The 18,582-nt window shown below is 57.4% G+C and overlaps 1 protein-coding gene across 1 annotated transcript in view; it reads left to right on the forward strand.

The window, feature by feature from the left end:
• Window positions 1-10,735, forward strand: part of CRHR1 (corticotropin releasing hormone receptor 1) — a 45,977-nt gene extending 35,242 nt beyond the window's left edge. Inside the window, exons 5-13 of the mRNA XM_043584861.1 lie at window positions 4,057-4,163; window positions 4,901-5,021; window positions 5,247-5,400; window positions 5,698-5,758; window positions 7,864-7,936; window positions 8,197-8,282; window positions 8,505-8,640; window positions 8,821-8,862; window positions 9,437-10,735. Of these exons, the coding sequence (XP_043440796.1) occupies window positions 4,057-4,163; window positions 4,901-5,021; window positions 5,247-5,400; window positions 5,698-5,758; window positions 7,864-7,936; window positions 8,197-8,282; window positions 8,505-8,640; window positions 8,821-8,862; window positions 9,437-9,577 (921 nt within the window). The 3' untranslated portion in view covers window positions 9,578-10,735. The remainder of the gene's footprint in view (window positions 1-4,056; window positions 4,164-4,900; window positions 5,022-5,246; window positions 5,401-5,697; window positions 5,759-7,863; window positions 7,937-8,196; window positions 8,283-8,504; window positions 8,641-8,820; window positions 8,863-9,436) is intronic.
• The last annotated feature ends 7,847 nt before the right edge of the window (window positions 10,736-18,582 follow it).

The following is an 18,582-nucleotide window of genomic DNA, read 5'->3' on the forward strand; positions in this document are numbered from 1 at the left end:
CTGGGGAGCCTGGTCCTTGGGGCACATCGTGAGGTGACATGAAAGGGATTCTGGGGTGTAGGCTTGTGGGCTGGGGCTCACTGCTCACAGCGATGCTAGTTGGATCAGAACTTCCGAAACGCTTAAGAATCACTGGGGCTTCTTGCTAAAACGAGGATTCAGACGTCCGACAGGGCTTAAGATTCTGTGTCTTCAGATTCCTGCAAGCTCCTGGGTGATGCTGGTGTCGCTGGTCTGGGGACCCCACTTGGAGGAATAAGGGGCTGGAGTGCCCACCGGTGGGGTGAGGGAGTAGCTTGGAAACCTGCTGGTGAGGAGGAGCCACAGAGCAGGACGGCCCAGGGGCGGGAGAGACACCAGGGCTGGGATACTGGACAAGAGCAGCGGGGACCCGGCAGGGAGGATGCACTGAGTCATCCTGAACAGGCATCGGGACAGGTCTGACGCTGCCACCGTTGGGGACAAGGTGTGTCTTGCAGAGTCTGGTGGAAGTCGGCCGGGCGCTCGTTACTTACTGGATTCTGGTCACTGAGGGTGCGGTGGAGGGGCCGCTGCCCTAGGACCACACTGTGCCACCTTCCTCAGGGCACCAGCCGGCCCTAGGTCTCCAAACGGAACAGGGACAGGGTGCTGGTCAGGTGCCCAGGGACTGGCTGTGTCCGTTGTCCTTCAGGTATCCTGGCCGCTTCTGCAGTTAATGGTGGCTGTCTCCCAGGTGTCATTGGGGTCCCTTGAAGTATCACTAGACATCTCAGGATATTGCTGGCCGTTCTCTGTGGGTGTCATTGACCACGTCTCAGTATTCCTGACCATGTCGAAGGGTGTCCAGCTGTCTCTTGAGCGGCTGGTAGGTCTCCTGGTAATGCTGGCCATCTCTTGGGGTGGCCCTGCCGTGTCTCAGGCAGTCTCCTTGGGCTCTCTGCCCTGTCACCTCACAGGCTGCCCTTTCTCAGGCTGCATCAGGCTGGTGTGGCAGGAGGCAGCACAGGGCCTTGTAGCCCGAGGAGTCACCCAGAGGCGGCCCCCATGAATGGTTTGGCCCAGTTTTCATCCTCGGGGGAGTAAACCTCTCATTAGCCCCTCCGAGGGTCCTGCGCGTCTGTTTTCAGTCCCTGCTTGTCTCCCGGAAATGCACCATGGGGTAGAGGGGAGGAGAGGTCTCTAAGACGACCTGGCTTCCCATTGCTGGCCAGGCAGCTTGGGCTGATCACGCAGCCTCTTCAGCTGGAGAAACAGAGACAGAAGGACAGCCTCAGAGGGCCACTGTGAGAAAGGAAAGCAGTGACATCTGTAAAGCACCTGGCACAGTGCCCAGCACACAGTTGGTGCTTAATAAATCCCACTCATCCCTCCTCCAACCAAACGACCCAGGGTCAACCTGCTGTGGGGGTCCAGGGGTGGGTGTGGCTGATGGCAGGTGGCAGTGAAGGGGTTCCCTGCATGTCCTGTTCATGCTGCCCACCTGGGCAAGTGAGCAAAGCTGGGGCATCACGCCGTTCTAGCTCCACAGGTACTGTTATCACCCAGGGGCTTCGCCGCACAGATTTGTGGGAAATTTTTTTTTAAATTTTTTTAACGTTTATTTATTTATTTATTTTTTTTTTTAAAATTTTTTTTTCAACATTTATTTATTTTTGGGACAGAGAGAGACAGAGCATGAACGGGGGAGGGGCAGAGAGAGAGGGAGACACAGAATCGGAAACAGGCTCCAGGCTCTGAGCAGTCAGCCCAGAGCCCGACGCGGGGCTCGAACTCCCGGACCGCGAGATCGTGACCTGGCTGATGTCGGACGCTTAACCGACTGCGCCACCCAGGCGCCCCGAACGTTTATTTATTTTTGAGACAGAGAGAGACAGAGCATGAGTGGGGGAGGGTCAGAGAGAGAGGGAGACACAGAATCCGAAACAGGCTCCAGGCTCCGAGCTGTCAGCACACAGCCCGACGCGGGGCTCGAACTCACGGACCGCGAGATCGTGACCTGAGCCGAAGTCGGACGCTCAACCCACTGAGCCACCCAGGCGCCCCTGATTTGTGGGAAATTTAATGAAAGGAAATTAAGTACAAGCTCCAGACAGGCTGCATGTGTGCATATCTTCTGGAGTCTCTGGGTTTGGCTGTATGCCAGACTCTCAGAGACCCTTCCCATCTCCACAGTGCCAATAGATACCCTCCGCTCCCCTTCTCCCCCCGCCCTCTCTCCCGCTTCTCTGTCTGCCCCTGCCTCTCTGTTGTCTGTCCCCATTTATACCTCAGTGGGTCTCAACCCTTCTGAGCTTGAGCCGCTAATGCGGTTTCCTGCCATGTTCCAAACCAGCCCCTTAGAACAGAGCTTCCTGGGCCTTCCGGACCTCAGAGGTTTTCAGTGAGGACGTGCCTTCAGGAGGGGTGTGGTGGGCTCTGGAAAGAGCAGGGGAGGGAGGGCTCAACCTCTTCTCGGGTGCCTGCTAGGTGGCTGGCTGCAGAGGTACATCCTTTGTTCTTGGGTGAGTGAGTTTGGGCCTCAGTTTCCTCATCTGGAAAGTGAGTAGGGCTGGACTCGATCCCTTAGGACCAGCTCTGATGCCCATGGATTCTGGAATTCCGACAGGAAGGTCTGTGGAGAGCCAGGAGCTCTTCAGTGGCTCTAAAAGGTCGAACGTGACCTTTGTGAACTTACTCATGGCCTGGCCCCACCCCAGGACCCAAGAAGGGGAGGGGAGGGAGGTGCTAACAGGGACCCCCTCACACCCCGCCCTTTGCAAAGCCGGTTGCTTTTCAACAAAATTTGTCCTTCCTTCACGCAGTTATGGAGCTCTACCATGTGCCCCTCTCGGGACCCAGGAAAGGGTGAAGAGGGGCTTTGCTCTTGGGGGGCAGAATCTCCTTAGAGCTGGGCAATGGAGACCACCAGTCCCCCATTATGGGGTGGGGGCCACATCGGCAGTCTCAGCACCTTGCCAGTCTGCACGTGCTGGTTAAGAGATGGTTTGAGGCTGAGGGACCTTGAATGAGTCAACATACTTCTAGGCCTGTTTTTCTGCAAAATAAGGTATAGACTCCCTTCCAGCTCCTCTACATGGTGGCCTTAACGGGTTGAGGAGACAAGAGATACGAAAACACTCTGGACGTGGAAAGGCTTCATGCCTCAGGGAGCTTACTTACTCCGGAAAGAAGAGACCACAGCACTTCTCAGCTTCCTTTATTTTATGCAGTGAATGAAGTGGTAACACTGAGGCGGGGGGTTAGGGGGGGCTTCATTATAATCCCGGGAAGGGGTCCCATTCATTCCCAGCAGACCCCCCTGGACCAGGGGTAGGACCTGGAAAGTGCGTTATGGAGCCTAGAGAGTTCTTATGGTCTGTAATGATTCTGTGGATGCAACTGCCCTTCCTTCCGTGGCCACTAGGGGCAGGTTCCCTCCGCGAGGAGGGATTCTGGGTAATCAAAGAGATGATGGCTCAACTTAGAAGTGGAGGAGGGGCACCTGGGTGGCTCAGCCAGTGAAAGTGTCTGTCTCTTGATCTCACAGTTCATGAGTTCAAGCCCCACGTGGATCTCTGTGCTGATGGTGCAGGGCCTGTTTGAGATTCTGTCTCTCCTCTCTGCCCCTCCCCTGCTTGTGCGCTCTCTCTCTCTCTCTCTCTCTAATAAATAAACTTAATAAACTTTTTTTAAAAAAGAAATGGATGAGGAAAAAAGTCCTAGCGGGTTGGTGTCCGTGCCCAGGAGGGTCACCTGGGGATCGGACAGAATGGAACCGTGAGGGCTGTGCACACGTCTTCATTTACATGGAGCAGGGAACCCTGTGTGATGTGGAGACCCGAGTTAGCTGGGATCTGTCTAATAGCACGGAGCAGTGGGCAGAGCATGGGATTCAGGGACAGATAGACAAGGTCTCAAACTGGACGGCCCTGCTCCAGGGCCATGCTTGACCACAGTCAGGGCTCAGGAAGGGGAATAACTATTATCATTATCAACCTCGTCTCGGCCACCTAAGGGGGCTATCCTCACGTGTCCAGTGGGTGCAGGGGTGCAGCTATGTGGGAGCCTCACGTCTGTCCCTCTCTCCTACCTCAGAAGAAAAGCAAGGTACACTACCATGTCGCTGTCATCATCAACTACCTGGGCCACTGCGTCTCTCTGGTGGCCCTCCTGGTGGCCTTTGTCCTCTTTCTGCGGCTCAGGTGAGAAAGACTCAGTGCTGGCCCCAGGCCCTGAGCAGGGTACAGAAGTAAGATGCCGGAGGGCCGGCACTGGGCAGGGAGCACTGGGCGCCCTGCCCCCTCGCCTCGGTGGGAGGTGGTGACAGATACAGGAGCCCCAGGTCTCTTGGAGCCTCTGGCAGGGTCATTTCTGCCCACCCCCCCAGCCCAGTAACTGCTACGGGGCTCACCTTAGGCCACCCACACCCTTGCCAAGATGCACCCATTTGGGAGGCCAGGAAGGTGGAGGCCTTTGAGCTTGGACTTGCCTGGGTCCAGAACTACTGCCAAGGACGCAGGTGGTGATGCCAGGCAGGTCTGTGCCAGGAATGGGGGCAGGAGCAGGAGCTGAGCTCAGAGGGTTCAGAAGGAGTCATGCCACTGGAAACCTCTTATGTTTCGTGTTTTCTGACCCGGGAGCTGCGGGGAGGGGAGGGGCCCATGGGAGGCACCCCCTTCAGCAGCCCCGGGTCCCTGGAGCACTGGCAGTGCGGCCAGCTCCGCCACCAAGCTTAAGTCTGGGTGGGTCTCAGGTCGGAAGGGCCCTGGGGGCATCCGGAGGGCCCCTGCCGCCACCTCCTGGTATGACACAGCCGGTCAGCCCTGCCCTCACTTTCCCCGTCCATACGCCTGGGCTGGAGTGACGCTGGTGGCCTGTCCCTCATCTCTCCTTTCCTCCCCTGGTTCCTGTCACACCCCCCCCCCCCGCTGCCCCCCAGGAGCATCCGGTGCCTGCGAAACATCATCCATTGGAACCTCGTCTCGGCCTTCATCCTGCGCAATGCCACGTGGTTTGTGGTCCAGCTCACCATGAGCCCCGAAGTCCACCAGAGCAATGTGGTGTGTCCTGGGGGGGCAGGCCCACGGTCAGGGGAAGGGTCTGGGTGGGACTGCACTGGTGGGAAAGGGGCCCAGTAAAACAGGAGCGGTTCCCTGGTCAGGGGTGGTGAGGGGGGGGGGTTGAATTTGGTCAATAGGAGGCGCCAAGCCCAGGGTGGGGTGCCACCGCTGCCACACCCCTGTCCCCCATCTCAGTGTCATCTCTGGGTGGGGGTGGGGCGGCAGGGCTGGTGCAGGTTGGTGACAGCCGCCTACAACTACTTCCACGTGACCAACTTCTTCTGGATGTTCGGGGAGGGCTGCTACCTGCACACGGCCATCGTGCTCACCTACTCCACCGACCGGCTGCGCAAGTGGATGTTCATCTGCATCGGCTGGGGTGAGCGCACAGGCCCCCCGCCCCAGCTGGGCTCCCCGCTCCTCACCCAGATCTGGCCAGCTGGCTGGGGCAGGGGGGAGCTGGGAGACTGGAGCCAGGTCAGGGCGGTGGGGTGAGCACCATTTGGGGATGGGGGGCAGCAGGAACGCCCTGAAGGAGGCATGCTGGGCAAGTGAGTATGAGCTCGACCCCGGGGAACCCCTGCCCACTTCTAGACCCTGGGCTGCCCTGGGGTCCTCCAGCCCCGCGTCCTCCAGACCCCACCGATGGGCTCTGTGACAGCCGGTCTCTCCCCAGGTGTGCCTTTCCCCATCATCGTGGCCTGGGCCATTGGGAAGCTGTACTACGACAATGAGAAGTGAGTCACCTCCTGCCCTTCGCTGCCCTCAGGGCCCCCTGAGCCCCGAGGTCCAGTCTCCTGGCCCCGCTCTGCCTGACATTCCCCGAGGACCTTCGGCCACATCACCTGCCCAGTCAGGGTCATTATTCGTCCATACAGAGAGAGTGCTGGGGGCTGGACTCAGTCCGAGGATCCCTAGCAGTGCTGTGCTCTAGGTGAGGCTGGATGGGTAGATTCAGGCTCCTGTATCCGTCTTGCGATTTCACGCCATATAGAACGGCATAAGTGTCCCTGGAAGTCTCTGGAGTCAGATTGCCCAGGTTCTGAATCATGGACCCGTCATTAAGTAGTTATATGGCCTTGGGCTAGTTATTCCAGCGTGCCTCAGTTTCCCCATTTGTAAAATGGGCATCCTAACGACAGTGCCTCCCGCAAAGGGTTTTTGTGGGGATGACACGAGTTCCTGTATATGGAAGCATTTAGAATAATGTCTGGCACTAAAAATATTAAGACTTGTTTTACAAAAGATTCCACGGGTTTTGTAGAAATTAATCTTGATGATCTCATAGGGTCCTTCCAGCCTCCAGCTCTGACGTCCTGAGATGACTTTGGTCTCGGGTGTTCCCAGTTGCCCCTGAAAATTAGACTTCTGCTGCAGTGATTCTCAGCCTTGGCTCATGTTGGAATCATCCAGGAAGCTTTAAAAAGTCCGAACGCCCAGGCTTGACCTCCCAAGGGTGGGACGCTTACATCTGGTGGTGGTCTGGAGTGTGAGCACCGGGAATTTTAGGGGCTAAGATTGAGAATCACTGAGAGAGAGAGGCAGAAAATATGGTTATAGACAGCCTGGGAGGTGCCAGCACCTTCCATGCCAAAGCGTTCTCAGGGGCCCATTGTCTGAGTGGGGTTCCAGCTGATCTCCATCACAATGACAAGTCCCCCCTCCGCCCTCCTAGAGGGGAGGGGGCCGCCCACAACCTCACTGGGCTGGACAAGGAGCCTGGAAAATGATACTCATATTTACCAGGCTGATCCTTCCGGACTCCGCCCGGCGGGCTCTCCCTTCGTTGGCACAGCGGGCAGGGTGGGGGCCTGGGCTGGGAGAGCGGCCAGCTGCAGACACCGCTGGGGGGGGCCTGGCAGTAACGCTCCGGATGTTGGGGTCCGGCGCAGGAGCATCGTAAACCCTGGGCGATGGTGCTTGTGCCTGCAGGTGGGCAAGTGATTACAGGCGAGGACAGGAAGACCCAGTGTGAGTCTGCGTCTTGGGGGAAAAAGGACGCCTGGCTTAAGAAAGTCGGTCTGAGTGGTTCTGGAGCGCCATCTAGTGGTAAGGTGCTGACACTGCAGCAGAAGGGATGCAGGTGTGAGACGCCGGAAAGAATTTGTAGACCCTGGGGTTAAGGTCTAGACCTGGCCCCAGACGGCTTGCATTTGGTCTCCCTGGTGTCTTTCGAAACCTTGAGTTTGTTTCAAACCTTTAAAAGGTCAAGAGGTTTCACATAAAAATCTCAGCGTCTGGTTTATGGAAGCATCATGAGATCCAGGCACCGTGGGTCTATATACCCTGGGGGCCGTTGTCTCTGCACAAGGACATGGGACTTCCCATGTGCCCCATCCCCCACCCCCCAAGAGATTTCTGGAGGGACATTCAAGAAGATGAAAAGCGGTTCTGCCTCTCCAGCAGGTGGAGCCTGTGGAATCTCTGCCTTGAGGCTGCAATTAAACAGATTCAGAGGTCATTGGCTGTTGGGGAACCACTGTGTGACAGGGGCAGAGAACCACTAGTCAGTGGGCTTGTGCCAGAGCCACAGTGGGGACAGAGGGGAGCAGTGGTGTGCTGAGCCCTTGCCTGTGCCGCTCTGTGCTCTGGTCCACAATTGCCCTCCCTGCCACATTGCGTGTATCCAGCTTTACATCTCATAATAGCGTGGTGTCCATTCTGCAGATGGAATAACTGAGGCACTGTGGTGGAATCTTGACCTTCTGCCAGGGTTGGAATCGAGGCACCCAGATCCTGGCTTCTGGCCCCAGTCCTGCCCTGGCCAAGCACCGCCCCTCCCCATGCCACCGAACCGGACCCAGAGGGCCTCCCCCCTTACCTTCTCTCTGTGGCTTTCTAGGTGCTGGTTTGGCAAAAGGCCTGGGGTATACACTGACTACATCTACCAGGGCCCCATGATCTTGGTCCTGCTGGTAAGAACCTGGGTGGGGGGGGCAGGAGAGAAGGGTGCCTCCTGTGGACTGACAGGGTCCCCGTGCCTAGAGGCGGGGGCACGGAGCCAAGAATGTGTAAGCATGAACGAAGGTGGAGGGAGAGAAGCAGGGGCACCAAGAGCAGACTTGAGACGGCCGAGGCCCTGCCCCGTCCACCCGCCCTCCCCCCAACATTTTGCACACACACACACACACACACACACACGCCCACACCATCCCACCGTGTGCTCAAATTACAGATCAATTTTATCTTCCTTTTCAACATCGTCCGCATTCTCATGACCAAACTCCGGGCGTCCACCACATCTGAGACCATTCAGTACAGGTAACCCGGCCCGCCTCCCTCCCCCAATCCTGGGGGCTTCAGAGAGCCCAGCCTCTGACCCAGGGTCTCCCCCCGACAGGTCTGACAGTCCCTCCCGAAACCCCGGCTCCCCGTCTCAGACATTCCTGGGAACCCGGCACCCTGCCCCCAGGCCCAGCCCTCTTCACCACCCGTCCCGGGATGGGCTGTGACTCTGGGCCTCCCCACCCCGCCTCACCTCAGGAAGGCTGTGAAGGCCACTCTGGTGCTGCTTCCCCTCCTGGGCATCACGTACATGCTGTTCTTTGTGAACCCCGGGGAGGACGAGGTCTCCCGGGTCGTCTTCATCTACTTCAACTCCTTCCTAGAATCCTTCCAGGTACCACCGCCCGCCCCTCGCTCTGGCTCTGGCTGTCCCCCGACCTCCTGCGGTGGGGATTCTTCCAGGCAGGGCTCTGGAGGGGCAGGAGGCTCTGGAGAGGAAGGGGGTGGTGGCCTGGAGGTTGGGTGGGGCCACACCTGCCGCAGGCCCTTGACCCACCTTCTCTGTCCACCCCAGGGGTTCTTCGTGTCTGTATTCTACTGTTTCCTCAACAGTGAGGTAAGGACGCCGGGGTCCCAGAGCTCAGGACGGAGGGGGGCCTGTTGGGACCCGAGATTGTCTGCAGCCCCCTCCTGCCCTCCACGTGCCAGCCATCTCTTCCCCGCCCCTGGGTCCCTAATGGGGATGCTGCAGGGAGCCGCAGGAGGGTCCCCGCCACCTGCCCACTCTGCTCCTGGAGTGACAAGCCCACTCCTTTGCCCCCATAGGCATTTGGCACAGCCAAGGCTTCAGCCTCATCAATGAGTCTATGAAAAGGCTTGTTGAAACCAGGAAGGGCTGAGCTCTTGGGCAGGGCGTGCATGCATGCTGAAGGTAGGAACTCTTCACGGCAAAGGCCGTATGACGCCTTCGTGCGGATGAGCAAAGGGCACCCCTCCTCTAACAAATCTGCAAATAAACAACATTGGCGATGTGAATGAATGTCACCACCTCCCGGGTGGCCCGTGCATTTCACACCTGCGTCCCGAGCACCTGTGGACCCATCACACGTACAGCTGCTCGTGGCAGCCCAAAGGGAGGGGTGGGACCTAAGACCCGGGCTCGGACATCATGCTCCGCTCCGTGCCCACAGGTCCGCTCTGCCGTCCGGAAGAGGTGGCACCGATGGCAGGACAAGCACTCGATCCGCGCCCGCGTGGCCCGCGCCATGTCCATCCCCACCTCCCCGACCCGTGTCAGCTTCCACAGTATCAAGCCGTCCACGGCCGTCTGAGCTCAAGGGCCAGGGAGGGGAAGACGGTCTCCAGGCTCAGCCAGCCGCCCTGTCTGTGGAGGGGATCAGCGCCTTCCCACACCCTGCGCCCCCAGAAGCATCTGGCACAGACATCCTGGGGGGGTCCCCCCTCGCTGAACCCCCAGCTGAGCGGGAGTTCAGCCTATGAGAGCAGACCCAGTCTGGGCCAGGGGATGATGGGAAATAGCCTATAAAGACTGGGCCGGTCCCACGGCTCCTGGCTCCCCCTTGCCCCAGGCCCCCTGGAGGCGACATCAGAATGGAGTAGAAGTGGCCAGGTGGAAATCCAAAGCAGCACACGGGTCCCTCCAAAAGGTGTCTTCTCCCACGGCACAAGATGTCAGCCCACTGGAGACCTGGGCTTGCTGCCAGGGGCATCATGGGAAACTCTTGTAACAGCATCCCAACCACCATGATGGCGCCTCCGGGTGTTGGCAATGCCTTCCAATACCGATGGGAACCAAGGCAGAAGCCCTGGCAATGTCATTATAGATCAGGTGACATCATCAGGCAAACGGCCGCGCCACTAGAATCCTCCCCAGCCACCGAAACTTCATCTGGCCCTGTGGCACTTCCGGCAGAAACGCCCTGCCTTGCTGCCTTGCACCGTTGGAACTTTACTGCCCCTCAGGCCACTCAGGCTCCCCCTCCTTGGCCACACATAATATTTGCACCCTGATTTCTGCACCTCCTGTCCCTGGTGTCTCCCCCTCTGTGGAAAGACGGGGGGGGGGGGGGAGGGTGACCGCGTGGCTGGTGAGCAAGAGCCAGGGTGTGCCCCAGCCAAAGCCAGTCTCCTCATCAGGGGACAGAGGCTACTCAGGGCCACCCTGCCACTGGCTTCAGTGGTCTGGCCCTGGGGACAGCCTCTCTGCTGGTCACAGGGAGTTTGTGGCCCCCGGATGTCCTCTGGGGCATCGTGATTAGCTAAGCAAAGATAGAAGGGGCAGGGCACTTGGCCTCTCTCTGCCTGAGCATCCTGGAGCAGGACAAGTGACTCTAGGGACAACCAGCCAGCCCCCACTGGACCCTCCCATGTCTAGAGGTACCGGGCCACTAGAGCAGGGCTTTGGGAGATAAGGGTGTCAGCTGTGAGGGCATGGCTGCTGTAAATAATAATATTTATCTTTTCTACCAGCATTTGTGAAGGTCTGGACTGTGCGGGGGTGGGTGGGAAGGGCGCAGCAGAGAAACGGAGGCCACTTTGCAGTCTTCGGGGCCACTGTGGGGCTGGGAAACCTGATACCACTCACACCCATCAGGCTGGGGTGCTAGGTGAGCCGCTGGGGGCACGGGTCAGTGGAGCCCAGCCGATAAGGACGCCTCTTCAAAGGGGTGAGTCATAGGGAGAGAAGGGCCATGGGTGAGCAGTGCTGGCCAAGGACACCATGGATGGGACGGGGGCCACGGAGACAGTTTGAGCAGGAGTATGGCAAGGATACCAGACAGGAATGTGTCCCAGCCCCAAGGCAGCAGGAAGTAGACTTAGGGAGGCCTTGACACTGTCCCGGAAACAGACCCAGAGACAAGGTTCCCGGAACCAACTCAGGGAAGGGGGGCACAGGCAGCAGGTGTGGGCATGAGGCCAGGAAAGGGAGGCTGCGGGAAGGGGGCGATGGCCACACCACAGCCACCGCTGCAGGCGGCTGGAACGTAATCCTGCTGCAGAAGCGTGGGGAGCCGGAGTGGGGCCCGCCCGCCTTCAGCCCATCCAAGGGGCCATCTGGGAGGAAGGCTGCTCCCTGGGGGCGCTAATCTCCCTGCACTTCCCCAGCCTCACAGCCACACGGGCCGCAAGACCAGGACCGAAGGCCCAGACAGAGCGGTGTGTGGGAGCCACAGCCTGCACTATCAGGGCAGGGGAGGGGGTCCCACACAGGCTCTCCACCAGCCTGGGGCTCGCTTCTGGGTCTCCAGCCAGGGACGCTGGGAGGGGACCAGGGCAGCAGGACAGAGATAGGGTGACAGCTTCCAGAGCAACGGAGGGGGGGTTGGTGAGAGAGAAGCCCTGGAGAGGGATGCGTCTACCAGGAGGGACCAGAAGCGCCTGCTGAGTGTCACAGGGCCATGACTGAGGCACCTTTCTCCACTCTGCCTTTCACCCAATGAGGCGAGAGAGCAAGGCTTCTCCTGCACAAGCCAGGCTGTGGGGACGGGCGCTTCCCAAGGACGGAGGAGCCCGGGAGGAGTGGGGGACATCGTCAGGGGGTTGCGTGGACCAGAGGTCCGGAGGGGCCAAGCTGGGGCAGCGCCCTCTCTCCTGCTTGAGCCTCCTGGTTGCGGTGGCCGATGGTGCCCTCTGAGCTCTTGCTGTGCACTCAGCACCCCAAGACGCGGGCCAGCAAACAACTGCAAGGCCCAGAGCAGAGGACACCTCCAAGAGGAGGCTGATAGTCCCCAAAGAAGCTGCCTGCAGGGTCCCTGAGCAGGCAGGGCCTGGTCCAGATGAGCCTCAGGACGCCTCCCATTCAGAGACGGTAAGGGAGGAGGGGCCGCCTGGAGCAGGTGCCCAGAGTTTAACCCTTCCCAGCCCACGGCCCCGGGGGTCCAGGGTGAGGGCAGGCCCCCAGATAGGGTTTCTGAGGGTCACTGTGCCTTGAGGGTCAGCTTGTGGGCTGGGTGAGTGGGAGTGTGACGGACCAACAGACACACACGTGGCTTCACTGGGGGAGAGGCCGGCAGCTGCAGCGTGGGGGTCCCTGTGGGGCAGGCCCCTCGCTCAAGCCTGGAAGAACTTCTCCACACCGCACCCAGAGGCGGTCTTCCCCTCAAGTATTCGACGCGAGCCCATTTCTCCTTGGGACCCTCCTTCATGGGCACAGAGCACCAGTGGAGGAAAAACGCACCGTGGGGTTTTGGTTTTCTGGTTCCTGCTCCTCCGCCTCTGAGTGTGACATGACCCCTGCCCTGGGGTCCTCAGTTCCCCCCGAACCCCACCCCCGGGTCTCCTCAGTCCTGCTGCTGTGCTGGGGTCAGATGCCCTGGGATAAGACTGGGGAGAGAGGCAGATGTGGGAAAAACACGCGTTAGGGAGGAAAGGGGGTTTTAGAATCCAAATAATAATACCTTAATTGTGGGCATTTGTAAATTTGCAATCTGCAAAATCCTTTATAATATTTATTATCTAATCTTCAAGTGACTCACAGAGGCAGGAATCATCCCATTTTACAGCCAAGGGAACCGAGGCCTGGTGATTCCTCTGAGACCAAAGGTCCTCTGGGTCCACGTCCAGGGTTCTTTCCACGCCTTCAGGTGACTGAAGCTACTGGGCTTGGGCTTCAGGAGGCCAGGACAGACAGAGCAACTCTGGGAGGGGCGGGTGGGGGGGTTGGTGAGCAGGAGGCCTCAGGGCTTCAGATGGTCTGGCTGGAGATAAGTCCCGGGTGAGGAAGGGACCAGCCCAAAGATGCCACAGCCGATGTCCAGCTGCTGAGCTCAGCTGGGTGGGAGTAGTGAGGGTTCTGTACATCCATCCTGATTCCCAGCACGCCCTTCCCACCTTCCCAACATCTACCATCCCTCCACTCCCTAAAATGATACTTAACTGCAGCCCAGGCCACCAGAAGCTTCTGTGGGTCTCCCTGCACCCACCCAGGCTCTGCTCAGTCCATGCAAGGGGTTCACGGGCCTCCAGCTCAACGATCTCTCAGGATCATTTCATCGGGCCCGACTTCAAACTCAACTACCCACCCTCAGTCCAAACCGAAGCTGGTTTCTGCATTCCAACGCCAGCAATGTTATCATGGACTGAGTGCCTACTGGGTGCCTCTCACTTGTTGACCTCACTACGCTTCATACCACCCTGTGAGCCAGGGGCTGTTACCCCCATTTAACAGATGGGGAAAGTGAGGCACGGAGAGGTTACAAGACCTGCCCCAGAGCACCGGGCAGTGGCATGTGAGCCCGGGCTGGCCTCGCTCAGCTTCTACCATGTTCCGCCCACATGCAGAAGTTCTTTGCCCCTCTGATACCCTCCCTGGGAAAATTCCTCAGTGTCCTTAATTTGTGGACAAACAGCACGCAGACACAAAGCCAGATGTCAGAGCTGGCACCTGCAAAGCACAGGCATCGGGTGGCCCACTCCCGAACCCAGCCTGGCCTCCAGGCTGGCCACAGGCTGCCAGCCTCCCCGTCCCTGTGTTATCCCAGAGCATCGCTTCCTATCTTGACCTCTGACAGCCCACGATCTCTGTAGATCCTGCCGGTCGGGCTCGGGCCCAAGACTGGCCTGCACCATGTGTATTTTTCAAAGCTTTAAGTGTGTCAGAAGCATCAGTGAGATCATCTTTTGGAGAGAACTCCAGAGACCACCTTCAGTCACCAGATTGCCACCCACTCACTCCCCCTGCCCTTCCCAGGGGTCCTGGAAAGATGACTGCCGCCCAACCTCCTGGGCCAAGGCAGGTGGGGACAGAAGCAAGGGTGAGGGCCATATGCTCAGGGCCTCAAGAGGAGACTGGGAAAATGCAGCCGGCACCCCGCTAGGGTGGACGACATGGAGGGAGACCTGTGGGTGCTCCTATCTCTTGCCTTCGTGACTGGGGGAGTCGAGGAGGGAGCACTATCTCTAGAACATGCAGCTAGGACAGCACTGGGCCAGGAAGCGAGGGCAGTGAGTGGGTCAGGTGAGCTGGGCACCTACCCCACCCTTCCTGAGCAGCCACACCGGGCTAAGGCCCGCTTATGCCCTTGCTGCCCCAAGCGGATGAAGATAAACGCTCCAGGTGTCCCCTAGGTCCTCTAAACAGAAGGCAGAGACATTGCCCCTGGCCTACCCTGGACTGTGACCTTGAGATCCCAGGCCGTAAGAAGAGCAGCAGGGAGGGGGCAGAAGCTGCGGACACAGAGGATGCCCTCAAGGAAAGGGATGGAGTCTGGAGGGGGTGGGTGCTGCTGTAGCTTGTGTGATGGCACCTACCAGGCCATTGGTGCAGGCCACTGTCTGGGCACCAAGCAGCCGCAGAGAAGAACACCTCCAGGGCTGTGGGGGCGGGGGGGGGGGGGTCTTTGGGTGCAGAGATTGGATAGACACTTCAGTGAGCCAGGTCCTAGGAAGAGCCTCAGAGGGAATGAGCCTAAAGAGAATCCTTTGAGCCCAGGGCACCAGGAGCCCAAGGGAAGGGAAGGAGCCTACATTTCTGAACCCCAAATCAGGGCACAGACTGGTCTAGTTCCAGAACTTTGTCATCACCCCAATGGGAACCCCATTCCCATTCAGCTGTCACCCCCCCATACCACCTTCATAGCCTCTGCCACCGCGAACCTGTTTTCTGTCTCTGTAGATTTCTGTATTCTGGAGATTTCATAAAAGTAGAATCATACAATATTTCTCTTTTTGTGTCTGGTTGCTTTCACTTAGCACAAGTTTTTTTTAACATTTATTCATTTTTTTGAGAGCCAGAGAGAGAGCGTGAGTGGGGGAGGGGCAGAGAGAGAGGGAGACACAGAATCCGAAGCAGGCTCCAGGCTCTGAGCTGTCAGCACAGAGCCCGACGCGGGGCTCGAACCCACGAACCGCGAGATCATGACCTGAGCCAAAGTCGGCCGCTTCACCGACTGAGCCACCCAGGCACCCCAGCATAATGTTTTCAAGGTCCATCCATATCACGGCACGTATCAGAACTTCATTCCTTTTTATGGCTGAATAATAGAGAGACCTCGCTCTATCCATTTATCCATTGGAGGACATTTGGGTCCTTTCCACCTATCCCAAGCTGCTGTGAATGGTCCTGCTGTGAACATTCACATGCAAGTTTGTTTGGTTGTTTGTTTGTTTTGAATACCTGTTTTCAGTCCTGTTGTTATATACCCCAGGGCTGGAATTGCTGGGTCCTATGGTAACTCTATGCTCTTCGTTTACTGAGGACCCGCCAAACCGCTTTCTAAGGCCATTGCGTCTCCCACTCCACCAGCAACGTTAAGAGACTTCCAATTTCTCCGCATCTTTGCCTGAACTTGTTACCATCTGCGTTTTTAACCAGAGTCACCAGGGGTGCTGGTCGTTGATGTTTAAGAGACTCAAGACTCCCTATGTTGGGAGAGCAGAGCCCTGAGCGAGGGTCTGAGCTGAACATCAGGAGCTGGAGGCCTGTAGCCCTCAGAAAGAGGCTGGCTGGCCCTGCCGTGCTCGACCTGGGTGCTGGGGTGCAGAGAGGTCCTGCTTCCCTAACTGCCCCTGAGCGACGGGAGCCCATGAAGGAGAAGCTAGCAGCTTCCCTGCCCTGCCCCCCATCCCTGGGCCCTGCCGCGTGTCCCCGAACCAGCTGGGGTACGCTCACCAGTCTACTGGCTTTGTTCCCTAATGTATTTCTGACAGTTCCCTTGTCACGGAAATTACTGTTTATAATCGAATTAAATGTTGTCGCAATGGATGAAACGGAATGGCACAAACAAGGAGAAATGTTGTCGCTCATGAAAATTCAGTTGAAAGACATGATCTGAGTCACACAATCAGCTGTCGACTCAGGTGGCGGTGAGACAAATGTAAAGAAATACCTGGGTGGGAGGAGCCTGACAGTCTATGTGATTCTAGTGGCCGACCACTTTGCGAGGTCCTCTCAGGCTGCCCTCCACCCCCAAAGAACCCAAAGCTGGATGTTGGGGACGGTGTCTCATCAGCATGGATTTCACAAGGAAGGCGACTTGGAACTCCAGGGGACGGACCCATAATCAAAGCAGACGCCTTCAGAAGATCAGTGACTGTGTACCTTGTGAAAGTTAAAATAAAATGCGCTTCATGGGTCAAACTGTGTTCCCCAAAATGTTCTACACCCCAGGGCTTACCAACATGACTTTATTGGGAAATAGGGTCTTTGCAGATGTGATTACGTTAACATAAGGTCATCGGATGGGCCCCAATATAGCACGAGGGAGAATGCTGTGTGACCAGAGGCAGAGATGGGAGTAACATGGATTGCCAGCCACCACCCAGATGAGGAAGGGGTGAGAAAAGGGTCCTACCCAGAGTCTGAGAGGGAGCATGGCCCTGCTGACACCTTGATTTTGGACTTTGTCTCAGTCAGCTTGGGCCGTATAACAAATACCATAGACTGGGTGACTTAAACAACAAGCACAATTTTACCCGGTTCAGGGAGGTTGGGAAGTGTGAGGTCAAGGTGCCAGCTGAGTGGGTTCCCCTTGAGAGCGCTGTTCCTGGTTTGCAGACAGCCGCCGTCACACCGTATCCTCCCGTCACCTCTCTTGTGTCTCTTGTGAAACCAATCCCATTCCTGAGGGCTCCACCCTGATGACATCGTTACCTTCCAAATGCGTCACCTCCGAATACCAAATGTAAAGTACGGAGGTGACTTTTTAAGGAGTCCCCTCTTCAAGTGATTTTTTTTTTTTCAGCAAATCCATCTGCTACCCAGTCCCAATCATCTGGGACAAGTGGGCCGACCACTGTCCCCTGAGCACACTGCTCAGAGCACAGCAAGGGCAGCCAGAAGCTCCATCACCCCACAGCCTGGATTTCAATCTTGTCTCTACCACCCATGTGTCACCTTGGAAAAGTCTCTTCACTGCCCCGCGCCTTGGTCCCTTCTACCGAAAAACAGGGTCAATTATAGGGGTGCCTAGGTGGCTCGGTAAGAGTCCAACTTCGGCTCAGGTCATGAGCTCACGGTTCATGAGTTCGAGCCCCACGTCAGGCTGTCTGCTGTCAGCACAGAGCCCGCTTCGGATCCTCTGTCCCCCTCTCTCTGCACCGTGCATGTGCTCTCTCTTTCTCTCTCTCAAAAATAAGCACTTAAAAAAAAAGAGAGAGAGAGAAGAAAGACAGGGTCATTCATTCACACATCCCACACATTTTCTGAGCATCATTTGCTATTTCAGAATCTGAGAGCAGCAGAAAGATAGACAAGGTCCCTGTCCTCATGGAACTCGACCAGGGAAAGACAGAAAGTAAACAAGGAAATGCACAAACAAAATCTTGAGTTGTGGTAGTGAAAGCTAACAAGCGGGCCTGCTTGCTCCTGGCCATGGTGGTGGAGATAACGTTGGAGCCAAGGCCTGAAGGATGAGAACAAGCAGCAGGTGAGGCCTCTGGCCCGGGGGCAGAGCCGGGCAGCTCCCTGGACAAGGGAGGTGTGAGCAGGGGGGCTGGATCTGAGGGCGGGGGGCTGGGGCCTGTGGGGTGGGCTTCTCTGAGCTCAGGTTTCCTCATCCATGAAATGGGAATGTTCAGGTAAGTTTAAGCTGCTGTAACAGAGAGACCAACAAGAAGCCAATGGCCCAAGGAAGGTAATGTATCTCACAGTGAACGTCCCCCCCTCCACACACTGTTCCATGTAGACATCCGGGGTCCCAGTTCCTTTCCTTCCTCTCTTTCTGTCCCTTAGGACAATTCCTCCTCTCCATAGTCAATGGCCTGCCCATGGCTGGCTTGTGAGAAGGGAAGGGGCAAACAAGGAGCCTCATGGTCTCTGTTCAGGCTTCCGAAGGGCTCCCATCATTTCTGCTCAATTCCATTGGCAAGAACTTGACCACATGGCCATTCCTAACTCCAAGGGAGGCTAGAAATGAAATTCTGGTCATGTGTCAATACAAAGAGGCATGGACTTTGAAGGACAGCATGCAGCCTCAGGCCGGCCGGATATAGTAATACCTCTTTGCAAGGGCCCACTGAGTACAGATAAAGTATCTGGCACTTAGTAACTGCTCAATAAAAGTCTGCAATAGCTTCAGAAACTCTCTGCTCAATGTCCTCATTTCTTGGCCGCTGAAGAAACAGGTGCAGAGAGAAGAGGCATCTGCCCAGTCACCCAGTCAGTGAGGGGCCAAGTTGGTCCAGACTTTGTGTCTGGGATCCTCCATCCCATCCTCCCACCTCGTATTTCAGATTACCTGACCCAGACCCACCAGGGACTGAGCAGAGTGGGGACCCAGGTGACCTCTCTGCGGGAGGCAGTGTTAGGGAACAGGATCCTGAGAGGGACCCCGTGCTCCAAAGCACCGCCCTGAGCCTGGGCTGCACGGCTTTGTGA

Source organism: Prionailurus bengalensis, chromosome E1, assembly GCF_016509475.1.
Source record: "Prionailurus bengalensis isolate Pbe53 chromosome E1, Fcat_Pben_1.1_paternal_pri, whole genome shotgun sequence".
NCBI lineage: Eukaryota > Metazoa > Chordata > Mammalia > Carnivora > Felidae > Prionailurus > Prionailurus bengalensis.